Source organism: Acyrthosiphon pisum, chromosome A1 (genome assembly GCF_005508785.2).
Source record: "Acyrthosiphon pisum isolate AL4f chromosome A1, pea_aphid_22Mar2018_4r6ur, whole genome shotgun sequence".
NCBI lineage: Eukaryota > Metazoa > Arthropoda > Insecta > Hemiptera > Aphididae > Acyrthosiphon > Acyrthosiphon pisum.
The window spans coordinates 147,420,642-147,433,957 of NC_042494.1; the positions used below are offsets into that span (position 1 = coordinate 147,420,642).

Sequence of the window (13,316 nt, forward strand, 5' to 3'; positions counted from 1 at the left end):
ATCGCATATTTAACAATAATAACAATATTAATTAAATTTACAATTAATTAAATTAGTTAATTAAAACTGTAAATTGAATATATATATATTTTAAACTAATTTAATAGATATGTTTTTCTTTAGTTCTAAGTTTTTTTGGGTCTGGTTTTTTCGCCGCTTGTTTGTACTTCATTTCATCATCGTTCGAAAGTATCGTGTTATCTTCCGTATTTGAAGCACTTTCCAGCATTGGTATTGGTCTAGTATTTTGCATAGGTGTTGAAATATTTCCAACAGAATATAGGTAAGTTTAGAATGTTAGAAACATTAAAAATTCGTAATATTTTGTAATTTTTAGAGGCGTTGGCGTTTCTATTGGTTCCATGTTTGGCAGAATAGGTGCAGTTCTTGGCAACATCGTAGTTGGTGTATTTATAGATGCACATTGTATGGTTCCTATTTTAGTATCGTGCTCTCTTTTGATAAGTAAGTATACCTAATGTTTAAAAAAATTCAGTTAGCTATAATGTATGTTGATGTAGGTAGGTCTTCATCACTGAGTAGGTCATTGTAATGAATGTGTTAAGTTTGAATTCAATGATAAGCCATTACATAGGTACGAAAAACGATTTTTAGTGAGACGGATTGTCAGTCTATATTTAAATGATATTTTACTATCTTTTTTTATTCATATTATCATTAGCGATTTATATTTATTATTACCCTTATATAGGTACCCAGTAGATTTATATAACGTTGGATTGAACTAATTTTGCCAAAAAATGTAAATAATAGGTATAATGTTAATATATTGTAAATATAAGTACATTTTTAATAGTTAATGCTTCGAAGTAGAATATAATGTTAAAAGTTTTTTTCTATTCCTTAGTTTAACTATAGTTGTAAATATGAATTACATTTTAGTTTCAGGGTTATTAGTATTAACATTACCAAAAACTGGAAGGACCACCATAAAATGAAAAAATAATATTAGAAGAGAGAATTCTGAACTTGTATAATTATTAAACAATTAGTATATCCTGTTTCTTACAATTTTATAATATATACAAATTTTACATACATTTATTATTTTATTTTTGTCCGTACATTTATGAATATATCTTTATAATTTATTATGTATAAATAAATAATTATTTATTAAACTTCGTAAAAAATTAATGATTTGTAAAGAAAAATACATAAGTAGACACATTGTAATACGTTGGTCTACCTATGTCGAGGTATTTTCTAAATATGTACTCAAAACTTTGTTTTATTGTAATATTTTGTGAATGTTTGTTGTATTTTTTCCTTTTGTTAAATATATAAGTATTTTCATTTGCACTTATTTAGGCTGTGTTTAATTACGTTTGATTTATATAATGTATATAGTATAATAAATTTCATATTGTTTGTAAATATTATAATCAGTGTATAAATTGGAAAAGAATATAAAGGGGATGGAAAAGTGTAAAAAAAATGTGCGTACCTGTTAAGATATTTGAATAATATAATTTAGTATAATATGTTTAGATGGGTCTATTAATTTACGAATCAATATTTTTATGATATCTATAAAATTCTCCGAATTAATCATTAATTAAGTCATAACCAACCGGTTGATTCGATGGATTATTTGATGTCTATTTCTGAATCCTAATTGTGAGTTTGGAATGATTTGATTAATACCAATTAGTTGAGGTATACTCGTTAAAATGATTTTTTCATATAGTTTGACAAATAAGTGAAGAAGACGTATAGGACGATATGAGGTTGGCAAGTCCGGGGGCTTATATGATTTAGGAATTATTAAGATGATAACAGAAGTTCTCCACTGAACTGAAATATAAGAGAGCCTTAAAATATAATTTAGAATATGAGTGAGATGGATCCGGTTTTTTTTTTATTGTTTGGCGAGCAACTTTTGCTGTGATTAAATCCAGTCTACAGAATTTTTTGAGGAGAAGTAATTTTAAGTTATGATGAATTTCAGCTGGTGAGAAGGATTCAGGTGGTAGGTAGAATGGTAGTGGAGTGTTTAATTATTTTTTGGATATGTTCTGTGAATAATGTTGATATTGTGGTGTAGTTGGAAAACCTGATCAAGATGTGAACGAAAAACAACTGCTTTCTCCTAATCAGACTTACACCAAGTACCGTCCGATTTTTTTAGGAGAGAGTATTTATGTTTTTGCTTTAGGCAACGGCGAGTTGCATTCCAGAGGAAGCCGCCTTTTGCACTAAGGGAGGAAATCCAAGAGTTGAAAGAGCCATTTTTAATTGGTTTATATAGTATGCTTGAGTGACAATGATAGGTTATTGTAATAGTGTTCTTATCTGAAGGCAGTCTTCTACGTAACTCACATGATTTACATAATATAACGACAAATTATTGATATTTATAACACGTTATGACTGTAGTTAATTTGTATAGCTTAATTGGATCGAATTAAATTATATTACCTTTTTACATAGGTACCTAATTGTTTATTACAATTTTTTTTCCAATTGTTACAACTGAAACTCTACTTAAAAATATTCTTAGATAACTATAATAATATTTAGTTTTAATATTTTTTAATAATAATTTTATTATATTCATAAATGTTAAAATAAAGTGAAGGAATCATAATTCAATTAAGTCAAGGGAACGGATAACGTTCAAATTTTATCCAGTATTATAGATATAGTAACATGCTTGAAGAAAGAAATAATTGGAACTTATTGATGTCTGTAGTAAGAACATTACTGACTTTAATTATATTTCTGTTTTATACTTTTATCTAGTGGTAAGCTTCTTAGGATCAGGTCTGTCCGCTGCTTGCTTATACTTCATTACGTCTTCACTTGAGAATCTCCTGTTATCTTCAATGTTTGCAGATCTTTCCGTCGTAAGTATCAGTCTTATGTATTGCATCGCTGTCGAGTTGTTTCCAAAAAAATACAGGTAAATTTTGGAGTTTGGTTGAAAAAATAATTATTAATTCGTATTTTTTTTCTTAGGGCTATGGCTAGAGATGTAAGCTTGAAAATTTTCAATTGATAATTAATTTTTTCATTGAAAATTTCTGAAAATGTTCAACTTTCTTTAAAAACTTGAAAATGTTGAAAATTTGTTTTTTTTGTACTTTTCTTAAATAAATTAATTTTTAAGTTTAAATACTTTATAAAATTACTGTTTCATTTTTATTTACATTGCAACAAGTATAACGTCAGAGTCAAACAAAACACGTCTTATAATAAAAATAATATAATTTGGGTAAAATTGAGGAAGTGGCTCAAACAATAAATTACCTCCGTTAAAAATTTAAAAATCAATAATTGTAACAAAACGATTTTATACACTCATAATTTATACTGAAGTAAAAATACAACATTTTTAATAAAAGATAAAAATGCACATTTATTACCGAGTTAAATATTACCTATATATTGATATAGGTATATATTATTTATATTAAATGATTTATATTTTGAATGTACTATATTATGTTCATTAGAATAATATCAAAAGATTTATTTGATAAGAAATTAATATGATAAATTATAAAATTTTCAAAATTTTCACCTAAATAAATTTTCATGAAAATTTACATCACTAGCCATGGCTGTATCTATGTAGGTCCTATGTTTGGAAATGTGGGAGTACTTATGGGCATGATATGGCTCAGTGGCGTCATTTGAGAGGGGGAAGGATGGGCATTTGCCTCTCCCTTGTCATTAGCAGGCCGCTGTTGGGCCGGGTATGGGCTAGTTTTGGGCCTTTATATAGTAACTAATTTAAGTATCCTCTAAATAAATGTATTAATTATTTAGTTATTGTTATCTCTCAAAAAAATGGCTAACTTACCTGTATGCATATGATATTAACCTTTGATACTAACTAGTAAGTATACAAATATGTATAAGGAGGGTATTTGTATTGAGATAAAAATGCAATATTGTAATGTAATGTAATGTAATGTAAATGTTAGCGAGCTTTTTTTTTTCAGTTTTATTTTGGGCCGGTCAAAAATTTTGCCCCCTCTCTCAAAAACTGAAATAACATCACTGATATGGCTTGTATTTTGCTAGTTCAATTTAGCACATACATATTGCATATACATTATTATCGAAACTATACAAGTACATGACGTTATTATAATATGTGTTATTTAAAATTATTCCTCAAACATGCATATAATATTTTATAAGTTATTTTTGTATTTAGATACGGACGACTGCGTGCAGTATAATATATTCGCTACGTCTGCTTCTTGTGTGGGATTCAAAAAGCAGACACACCATTCATCAGAAAATTTTCGAATGTTTCAATAAAAAAAAAATGGTACACCTTTAATAACGTATGGTATAGCATATCGGACTATAACATTACCATCACAACATCGTATTTAACACAACTCAACCAGAGTTGAAATGTTTAAAATATTTTGTTTTAAACACTTGTTTAAAACATGTTTTAAACATCTAAATTAATCAAACATGGTTTTGTTTAAAACGTTTAAAACAAATGATTTAAACAACATAAAAAAAACAGTTGTTTAAAACAGAAAAACATAATTTATGTGCATATAACTTCATACTGGCAACTCCTATCTATTATTTTTTTTTTGTTTCATAAACAAATTTGAAATTTATAACATTTATATTTTATAATTATAATTTCACTTATTCAAATTACCAACAGTATACTTTTATGGTTCTATTACTTCTGTAGTTCTGTAGGTAATATATTTGTTTAATTTTAATTTTTCATACCTATTTCATTTAAAAGTTAAAACACAAACGTATACAACAGAATTATAAAATATTAAAATGTATCGTTTAATGTTCAGTCATAAACTCATAATAGCTAACACTTAACAAGTCATAATGTATTATGTAAAACATAAATTATATAGAAATTAATAATTATAAGTAAAATTATTAAAATAACATAACAGTTAGTTAACTATAACATAACATCAAAAATATATTTCATTGATATCATATATCATTTTATTACTTGTATCATATTTCATATTCGGAAATATTGTGGCGCAAACCCGCCAAAGTATTAAAATTATATTATTCTTTATCATGATGTAGATAACAGATCAGTCTTTTGTTATCAATTATTATTTATTATCAAAAATGATTTTTAAATCTAAAGCACAAACTAAGATATACCTAAGCCCTTAGGTATATCTTAGTTCGTGGTCTAAAGCTAAAAAAATTAAGATATTAAATAAATAATTTTTTTTAAAAAATAAATTACATATTTTTTTTTAAACTCGATTAAATCATGTTTTAAACATGTTTAAAACAGTTGAAAAAATCATTTAAAAAAAAAATGTTTTAAACAAAAAAAACATGTTTTAAACGATTAAAACAGTTTTTTTGATTTTTTTAAAAAAATCATGTTTTTAATCAACTCTGAACTCAACACAATTCAACACACACACACACACACAAACGACCAATTTTAACTTGCTAACATACGATAGTTTGAGTTATTGCGTTATGAAAGTTGATAAGTACCTAATTCATTAAGTACCTAATAGATTAGATATATAATGGCAATAAATAATAGCATTTATCTGGGACTGTATTGAAACGATATTATTATAATAATTACGGCAATATCGAATTAAAATATTAATCGTTTTATTGAAACTATGAACGTTGAAGTAATGACTTTAGTTAGTGACGTTGAATGGAGACTCGTTATTTGATGCATGCTTTTGATTGTGCCTGCGTGTGTTGATCATGATGGAAAAAAATAATTCAAAAGGTAAATATAATTTTAGTTAAATGGTTGTAGCCTTGTAAGTACATAATAATATAATATAGTGATTAGTAAATTTTAATTTTAAAATCAATCAATTGTTCTATGGAAATAATTTGCTTTTATTTGAAAGTAACGCGAATTCCACGTGTCTTATAAGTACTTAATCATTACATATGGATAAAGATATATCAAAAGTTTCGGTGAAAAACAAATCGTTTTAGTGTTTTAAATTTTTTAGAAACTTCATTTACCCAAATGATTTTTTTATGTGACAGACATAAAAATATCATTGTCAGAGAACTTAAAAGTGATTATTTCATTCTACTTATTTATGCATTGTAAATCGTTATTACCGATACTTAGTAAGAGTTATAAGTCATAACTCATAATATAAATTTTTATATAATGAATATCCACAAGGCCGTACATTAACGAGTTAAAAAGTTAAAGTTAAGTTACTTTTTTAGATGTTACATCGTTACATTTTTTTCCATTTTATTCAGTAACTTATAGTTAATTTTTTATCATCACACGAAGTTAATTTTATTCCTAAGCCAGAGATTACAAATATATTCAGTTTTGTAAAGATTAATATTGTATAAAAAAAAAAAAATAATAACCCGAAATATTAAATATATTAATTAATAAATAATAATTTATACCTAATAATAGTTATTACATTGTATATTCATAGAATATACTATACAACATATTATAAACAGAAATGTTATAGGGGTAACCGCATCATTAATAAAATAAAAATATAGGTAACTATTTACTTTCAGTATCCTGTACACATTATTGATTAGTATACTCATTACATAGATGGTAATCCATTATAATTATTAACATGAATGTGAGTGGGAGGATTTGGATCCCATACAACTAAAAAAGGAGGTTTGACGGATTTTTTTTTAGGGGGGAGGGGGGGCCAAGGCCCCGTAATCTCGACACATCTGTGTCATGTGTACCTAGTCGAAAATCATTTTTCATAACCTTTTTTTATATTGCTTTCTGTGGAGTTGTGAGCTATGTAACTAATTACCTATATTCTAATAATGAATTGGATTATTATAATATTTAGTAGATATAGCTGTGGACCATTACGTAAAAACAATTTAATTATTTTGTTGAATTTCATCATTGTTTAAAGTATATATATAGTACCTACAGTAATTCATTTTAATAGATAAAGTTATTTAAAAATGTAAGACGTTTATTGAATTACTATGTTATTAATTATTTGTTAGCTTTAAAAAAAGGTAGGTATAATAATATTAATATTATATGAAAAATAAAATAACTGATTTTTAACGAAGTTAAGTTACTGTTATTATTTATTAATTAAACTTAATTAACATTTTTCTATATTAAGTTAACATAACGAGTTAAACAAAAAAAAAGACTTCCCACCTTGGTAAAACCTATAGGTACTGCTATATACTATTGTTTACATATGGCGTATGGTTTTACTTATTTTTTAAATAAAATAAAAATTCTATCTTATAAAAAATGGTTACAGTTTAAAATTTTTTATCTTATATCAAATTGTAACTATACTATAATTAAATATTAAAACAAATATAATACTTTTACTGCGTATCACATGTAAAAATGCTGTGAAATAATACCCAACTTAGGTATGCTGTAGGTTGTTATTTTTATATAAAAAGTGCCTTTTCGTGCTAATATAGATAAACCCATGAAAAATAAAATATAATATGTACCCACCCATTATAGGTACAACATGTTCGTATACATAAGCAGCAATCAAAGACTAATATTAAGATATTATACCTGTAATAAAGAACATAACTATTGATATCGATAATCATAAAGATAGTTATAATAATTTAAGTAATTAATAAGTAATAAGATATTGGGTATACTAAAATCACGCCATATTAAATTGTAAATGAAACTTTTGAATATGTGATTAAACATAATTGTACTCGTAATACATTAATAATATATTATGTTTATATTATTATGTTTTTATTTCTAAAAAATGAAATGTAATATTAATTAGTAAAATAAATACATACGTTAAAATATACTTTTAATTATAAAGTTGAATTAAGATTTAAAGATTAAATACTAGTCATCATTTAGAACACAATATACCTAATAATATAATGTATGCGGGCATTTATTATCTATAAAAAATATGTTGGATAAACTGTTAAAATATATTAAAATATCAATTTAATTTAGGGAATCGATAATTTCAGTATAAGTAGGTGCATTTCTGCTCGTTAATTTTGTTTGGTCTAAGTTGCTTGATATAATGATACCGATGTGACGATGTGAGTATTAATATGACTAGAATTGTACTTTGGTTTTGTATTGAGATTTGAGATTGCCATTGAATTATGTGTTGTGTGATGAGGACTTCTGAGGTTTACTTGGTTCGCTTGGTGAATAGTTTCTTGCTAAATTATTCTTATTATAGTACACTTTTCTGCTGATTTTCCTACTTATTCGTTGACAAGTTTTTGAATGCAGATTAGGTTCCATCATTTTCTGATGAGGTTTATTAGTCGTAATTGTTTACATATTTTTGCATATTAGTGGCAATAAAGTAAAAGCAAAAATGCAAAATGTATTGTATGGTTATAGACGTTCAACAAGTAGATGGTACGAGGGTTGGTATCCTTCGCAGTCGATGACATAATAATAATATATAAATATATTGACGTTCTGTAATTTATTACAAATCTTAATAAATCCAAAAATGACATAGGTAACTTACTTATCAGTCTTCGAAACAACTTCGATTTTCTTTTTAAATTATAAATTATAAATGCACTGTACAAATATAAAATGTAATTGTAATCTACTAATCTATTTTAATATTGTTGAACTTTACATAATAATTTTAAGCTGTACAATGAACTATATTATATTCATATTATTTTTTATTAAATTTCAAGAATTTTGTTTTTGAAAGCTTATACAGGGTGCAGCAGTCAAACCTGACGATTTTAATATGAACTGGTGGGCGTGGCTAAAGTGGTAGAGATTTCGGGAATATTCTTATCGCTTTTAAATACCCGGAATTTAGTAATCATGAAGCATTGGTCGAGTGAACAGCGTGCGTTCACGGTAAAAGCGTATTACAAAAGAAATTATATATGTAGTAGGAATGTGTGGCTAAAAAAGGAAGGCATTTGCCCTACACAATCTTTAAAAATTGAAGTTTTTAAATATATAACATAAAATTCAACTTGTGTAATTTTTATTTGTTTGGCAAAAAATTAATAAAAAATTATTTTTCTATTTTTTTTTGTATTTTTTAAAATCCTCGGATTTAACTGCTGCCCCCTAGCTGTATTTACAAATAAATAACACCATAACATTGTTAATTAACTATTCATGTTTGTGAAGTGAACTCATATTCAGTGTACCAATATTGGTATTGATATGTAGTGCTGAATATAGAGCAAGTACAAGCTCACCAAGTTTAAGTACTTTAACTAGCCCAAAACCCGTTACAATGTGTTAGAAAAGTTAATTTTAATACTTATTACTAAAAATGTATCCCAAAATTCGGTGGAATGGTACTGTCCATCATTATGAATGTATCATGAACGTAGTAAAAAACTAATCAGATTTTGAGAAGCATGGTTTTATGGCCATCAAATTATTATAAAAAGAGTCTTCGGCGTCTTTGGGTGATGATAAGGGCAGTCAAAAAAATAATTGCAGATGCTGTCCGACACAAACGTGAATAAATTCGGCTTAACTTGATAAAAAACTTTTTTCAAACAGGAACCAATTTGACTACACCCTTTTAAACTTATCATAGTATAAGACGAAGACTCGTGTGGGTATTCATAGAACGCATCTACTTACATCTTTTTACAATAGCATAATAATGATATTTACGTAAAATATATTATTTTCGTTAAAAAATCATTACATAAAATATACAGTTCATAATACCAAAAATTCTTAAATAACATTAATTTTAATAAAATAACTAAGTTAAGTTACAATCATTTATTTATGAAATAACTTCAGCCGGGTTCGGTCAACTGCCCTTATAGTGTCATGTCATGTCATGTTTTTAATAATCGTGTGCCTTGTGCCATGCGGCCACTTGTGAACTCGGCTTTAGTTCTTAACTAAGTTATTTTCTAAAATTCTATTTTATATTAACTAATTAAATTAAAAGTCATCAAAAAAAGTAACTTATAATAAATTTAAATTTTAACTTTTTAACTAGTTACTGCCCAGCTTTAGCTACCCGGGACTGTTCCATACGGTAATCGGGTAATGCGGTATGTATTATTATTATTATTAAATGTAATATTTTATGCACTTATGCCAAATATACATACCATTGTTCTTAGATGCAATTTTTTCAGGAATATAATTTAAGTGGAAAAATAATAACAATACGTTCTAGAGCCTTCAGCCTATTAGATCCTCAATCAAGGATAATAATAGTGATAGTGACACCCTAAATAGTATCTTGCAGTGTAGTATATATTATAATATTATTAAATTTTCTGAAACTAATTTTGACAATTTTTTTTCTAGAAACATCAAGTTCTAAATATTTGATAACCAAATCAGTAAATTTGGACGAAGCTATCGAAATTGTCGGTAAGTTATAATATGTACTAAATTTAAATAGGTAGGTACTAGGTATATATTCTATACAATTGCTCTACTTTTTTGGAGATTTGAATAATTAAGCTGTACCTATAGCCTATAGGTAGGGAACACTATTGTGTATTATTAGCTGCATTAATATTACGATTTTTAATTAAATTGATTTATGCAGTGGTGGATAAGTGCATTTATTTTTACCAAGATTTATTTGAAATGTCCTTAAGTTCTAGAACTTCGCAATTTTTCGGTGAGCCTATTTGCTACTGTACGCATGTTATTAATCAATTACGGTACTTAAAGTTGAAACTTTATTTATACGCCATCGTAGCAAACTAGCAAAATTAATTCAAATTTAAACATACATTAATAAATAATAATTAGATAAATATATTAAAATAGATTTTTGTAATTTGTATTACCATTGATTATATATACTAGTATTTATAATCAATGGTATTACTATAATTTATATTTATAAATATATATACCTACACATACAATAATAATATGACTTTCGAGATCGAAATAAAATAAAAATGTATAAAAATTAAAAATCAAAATAATATTATATTTTATTTTATAACCTTGTTGTAATAAAGTAATTCAACTATAGAGCGCCTTGTGATGTCTGTGGTTACTTAAGTATAGTCGAGAAAACGTCACTAGAGTGCGCACTAAATTATAAATAGGTATTATATATTTCGTTTTCTATAGAAAGACATAGAAAATATGCTATTTACGAATATATTCATACAGGGGCGTATTTACGGGGGCGGATATGGGGACAAATCCGCCCCCATGGCTCTTTAAATACATGTCTATTATTATATCATAAATATTACATCGTAATCTGTAAGCTAAAATTCTTGTCATCCGCCCCTTAAAAAAAATACTAAATACGCCACTACATTCATAGTAGGTAAGTAGATATTTTTATCTGTATCAAATATTCAAATGTATACGTCTTGGTAGTAGATGTAATATTTGGAGTCAGTCTGGATTCAGTTTTAATGAAGTGAGATTCAATTTAAAAACAAAAAACAGTTAATATTTTTCTAAATTAAAAAAAATGGTTATTATATTAAATTGTATTGTTATATTTAGATTACAAAAGTTGGTAGGCTACAGAATACAAGTGCACTGTATACATTTAGATAATATTATATTAATACGAATTATCGTTATAATTTTTATTTTTTGTTTTAATAATATAACATTATTTTGAATAAATCTGGTACAGTTTTCAGAATTAAAACATCCAGGTAAAAAAAAGCTAGTTAATAATATTAAACAGTTGATATTCATGAAATCGTGTGATTAATTAAAACTTTATTAGGATAACTACTAGGATAATAACTATATTATTAGACAATTCAAACGATAAATGTTAATATGTTTCTATTATATTATGCAGGATTTGGGAGTTTTCATTACTACATATTATTCATTTGCGGATCACTTTTCGCAGCAATCTCAATTAGTGTGACGTCAGTGTCTTTCATTATACCGTCAGCACAATGTGATTTTCAAATGACATCTGTCCACAAAGGAATCCTAAATGGAGCATCGATGATAGGTACCTACCTAAGAATTTCATTCCTCATATTTATGCGATTTTTAAATACTATTGGTTTCATTCAAGGTATGTTATTCGGATGTTTTATTACGGGTTACGTGGCAGATTCCAGAGGCAGAAAGTATACATTGGTCGTCTGCATGATGATTGATGGTGTCTTCAGCCTCATATCTAGCGTGTCTCAGATTTATCCAGTATTGATATTCTGCAAGTTAATGAGTGGATTTGGGTAAGGAAATATTATAATGCACTTATGTTGTGTGTAGAGTGTATTACTGAGTTTGGTTTCTAAACATATTAATATGCTTATTATACACATTATATCACCGTTGTGTCCGTCCGTCCGTTAGTTACCAGTCCATAGTTACGATTGATTGTATTACGATTTTATAACCGCGATTCTATTCTAAATAAATTCACACTAACCAGTATTAAAAAATATCAAAATATGAGTATTTGTACAATTAGAGTAAGTAGCCAATGTTACAAAAATAGGAACTAAAGATTACCAAATAATTTTTTTTTAAATTGTATGATATGAAATTATTGTTTATAGCGTTGTATTAAAATACTTTTAGAAACCAGAAATTTAGCACCCCTGAGCTATCCTAACTTATTTACTATATCCATTCCAAAATTTACCGTTTCATATTTAGTGGAGTATCGGAAATTAACTGTTTATACAATTATGGCTAAATTGGCTACAAATTGTATTATCTAATACATAATAAATAGAACCAATAGAACTTAATATACTATTTTATCCATATTTTTAATATTGTAACAATTTTGTCTTAATTTTTACACTGTGTCATATATAGGTATTAGGCAACCGTCGACATACGGCCCGTTCACTTTAAATAAAGTTGTTTCTCTCATATTTTGTCGAAATCTGAAGCTAAGTATATTTTTTACATAAACACTGATAAGAAAATACCTGAAACACATTCTTGGCAACACCACTGCACTACGCAGTATGCAATGTACATATTTATTATTACCTTTACATATTATAACAGTAAAACAGATAAAGTAGGTAACTATAAATATTAACAAAATAATAAATCATTTTTAGGGCGTCTGGTTTTACTGTACTCTATTCATACATTGGAGAGTTTGTGAACGGCAAAAAACGCGAACAATTTCTTTGTTGGATGGAAATGTTCTGGACATTTGGTGTAATATTAGTTCCGTGTAAGCATTATAATAATCGAACAATATCTATATAATAGTAATTATTTTATCTAAGCACCCTAAATAGGTAGGTAACCTAACCTAACCTATAGTACATTTATATATAAGTTCGTGTGTATATTTGAGCATATTTTTAAAGTTAAGTATGATTGATACTATGCAGAGGCGGACTTACAA

The 13,316-nt window shown here is 26.5% G+C and overlaps 1 protein-coding gene and 1 long non-coding RNA gene across 8 annotated transcripts in view; both read left to right on the top strand.

The window, feature by feature from the left end:
• The first annotated feature begins 90 nt into the window (after positions 1–90).
• Positions 91–1,511, top strand: LOC115033056. Its single transcript, XR_003839215.1, has 3 exons — positions 91–283; positions 338–465; positions 904–1,511. It is a non-coding gene; the product is annotated as an uncharacterized LOC115033056 (long non-coding RNA).
• Positions 1,512–5,406: 3,895 nt separating this feature from the next.
• Positions 5,407–13,316, top strand: part of LOC103307645 (synaptic vesicle glycoprotein 2B) — an 11,332-nt gene continuing 3,422 nt past the window's right edge. The window contains exons 1-7 of one of the 7 annotated variants that reach the window (XM_029488558.1): positions 5,409–5,752; positions 9,978–10,032; positions 10,105–10,236; positions 10,295–10,360; positions 11,784–11,945; positions 12,012–12,174; positions 13,021–13,139. In XM_029488558.1, the coding sequence (XP_029344418.1) occupies positions 11,900–11,945; positions 12,012–12,174; positions 13,021–13,139 (328 nt within the window). In that variant the 5' untranslated portion in view covers positions 5,409–5,752; positions 9,978–10,032; positions 10,105–10,236; positions 10,295–10,360; positions 11,784–11,899. Of the gene's footprint in view, positions 5,753–9,977; positions 10,033–10,104; positions 10,237–10,294; positions 10,361–11,783; positions 11,946–12,011; positions 12,175–13,020; positions 13,140–13,316 lie in introns of all 7 variants that reach the window. The other 6 variants (XM_029488555.1, XM_029488557.1, XM_029488559.1 and 3 more) reach the window with 6 other exon arrangements.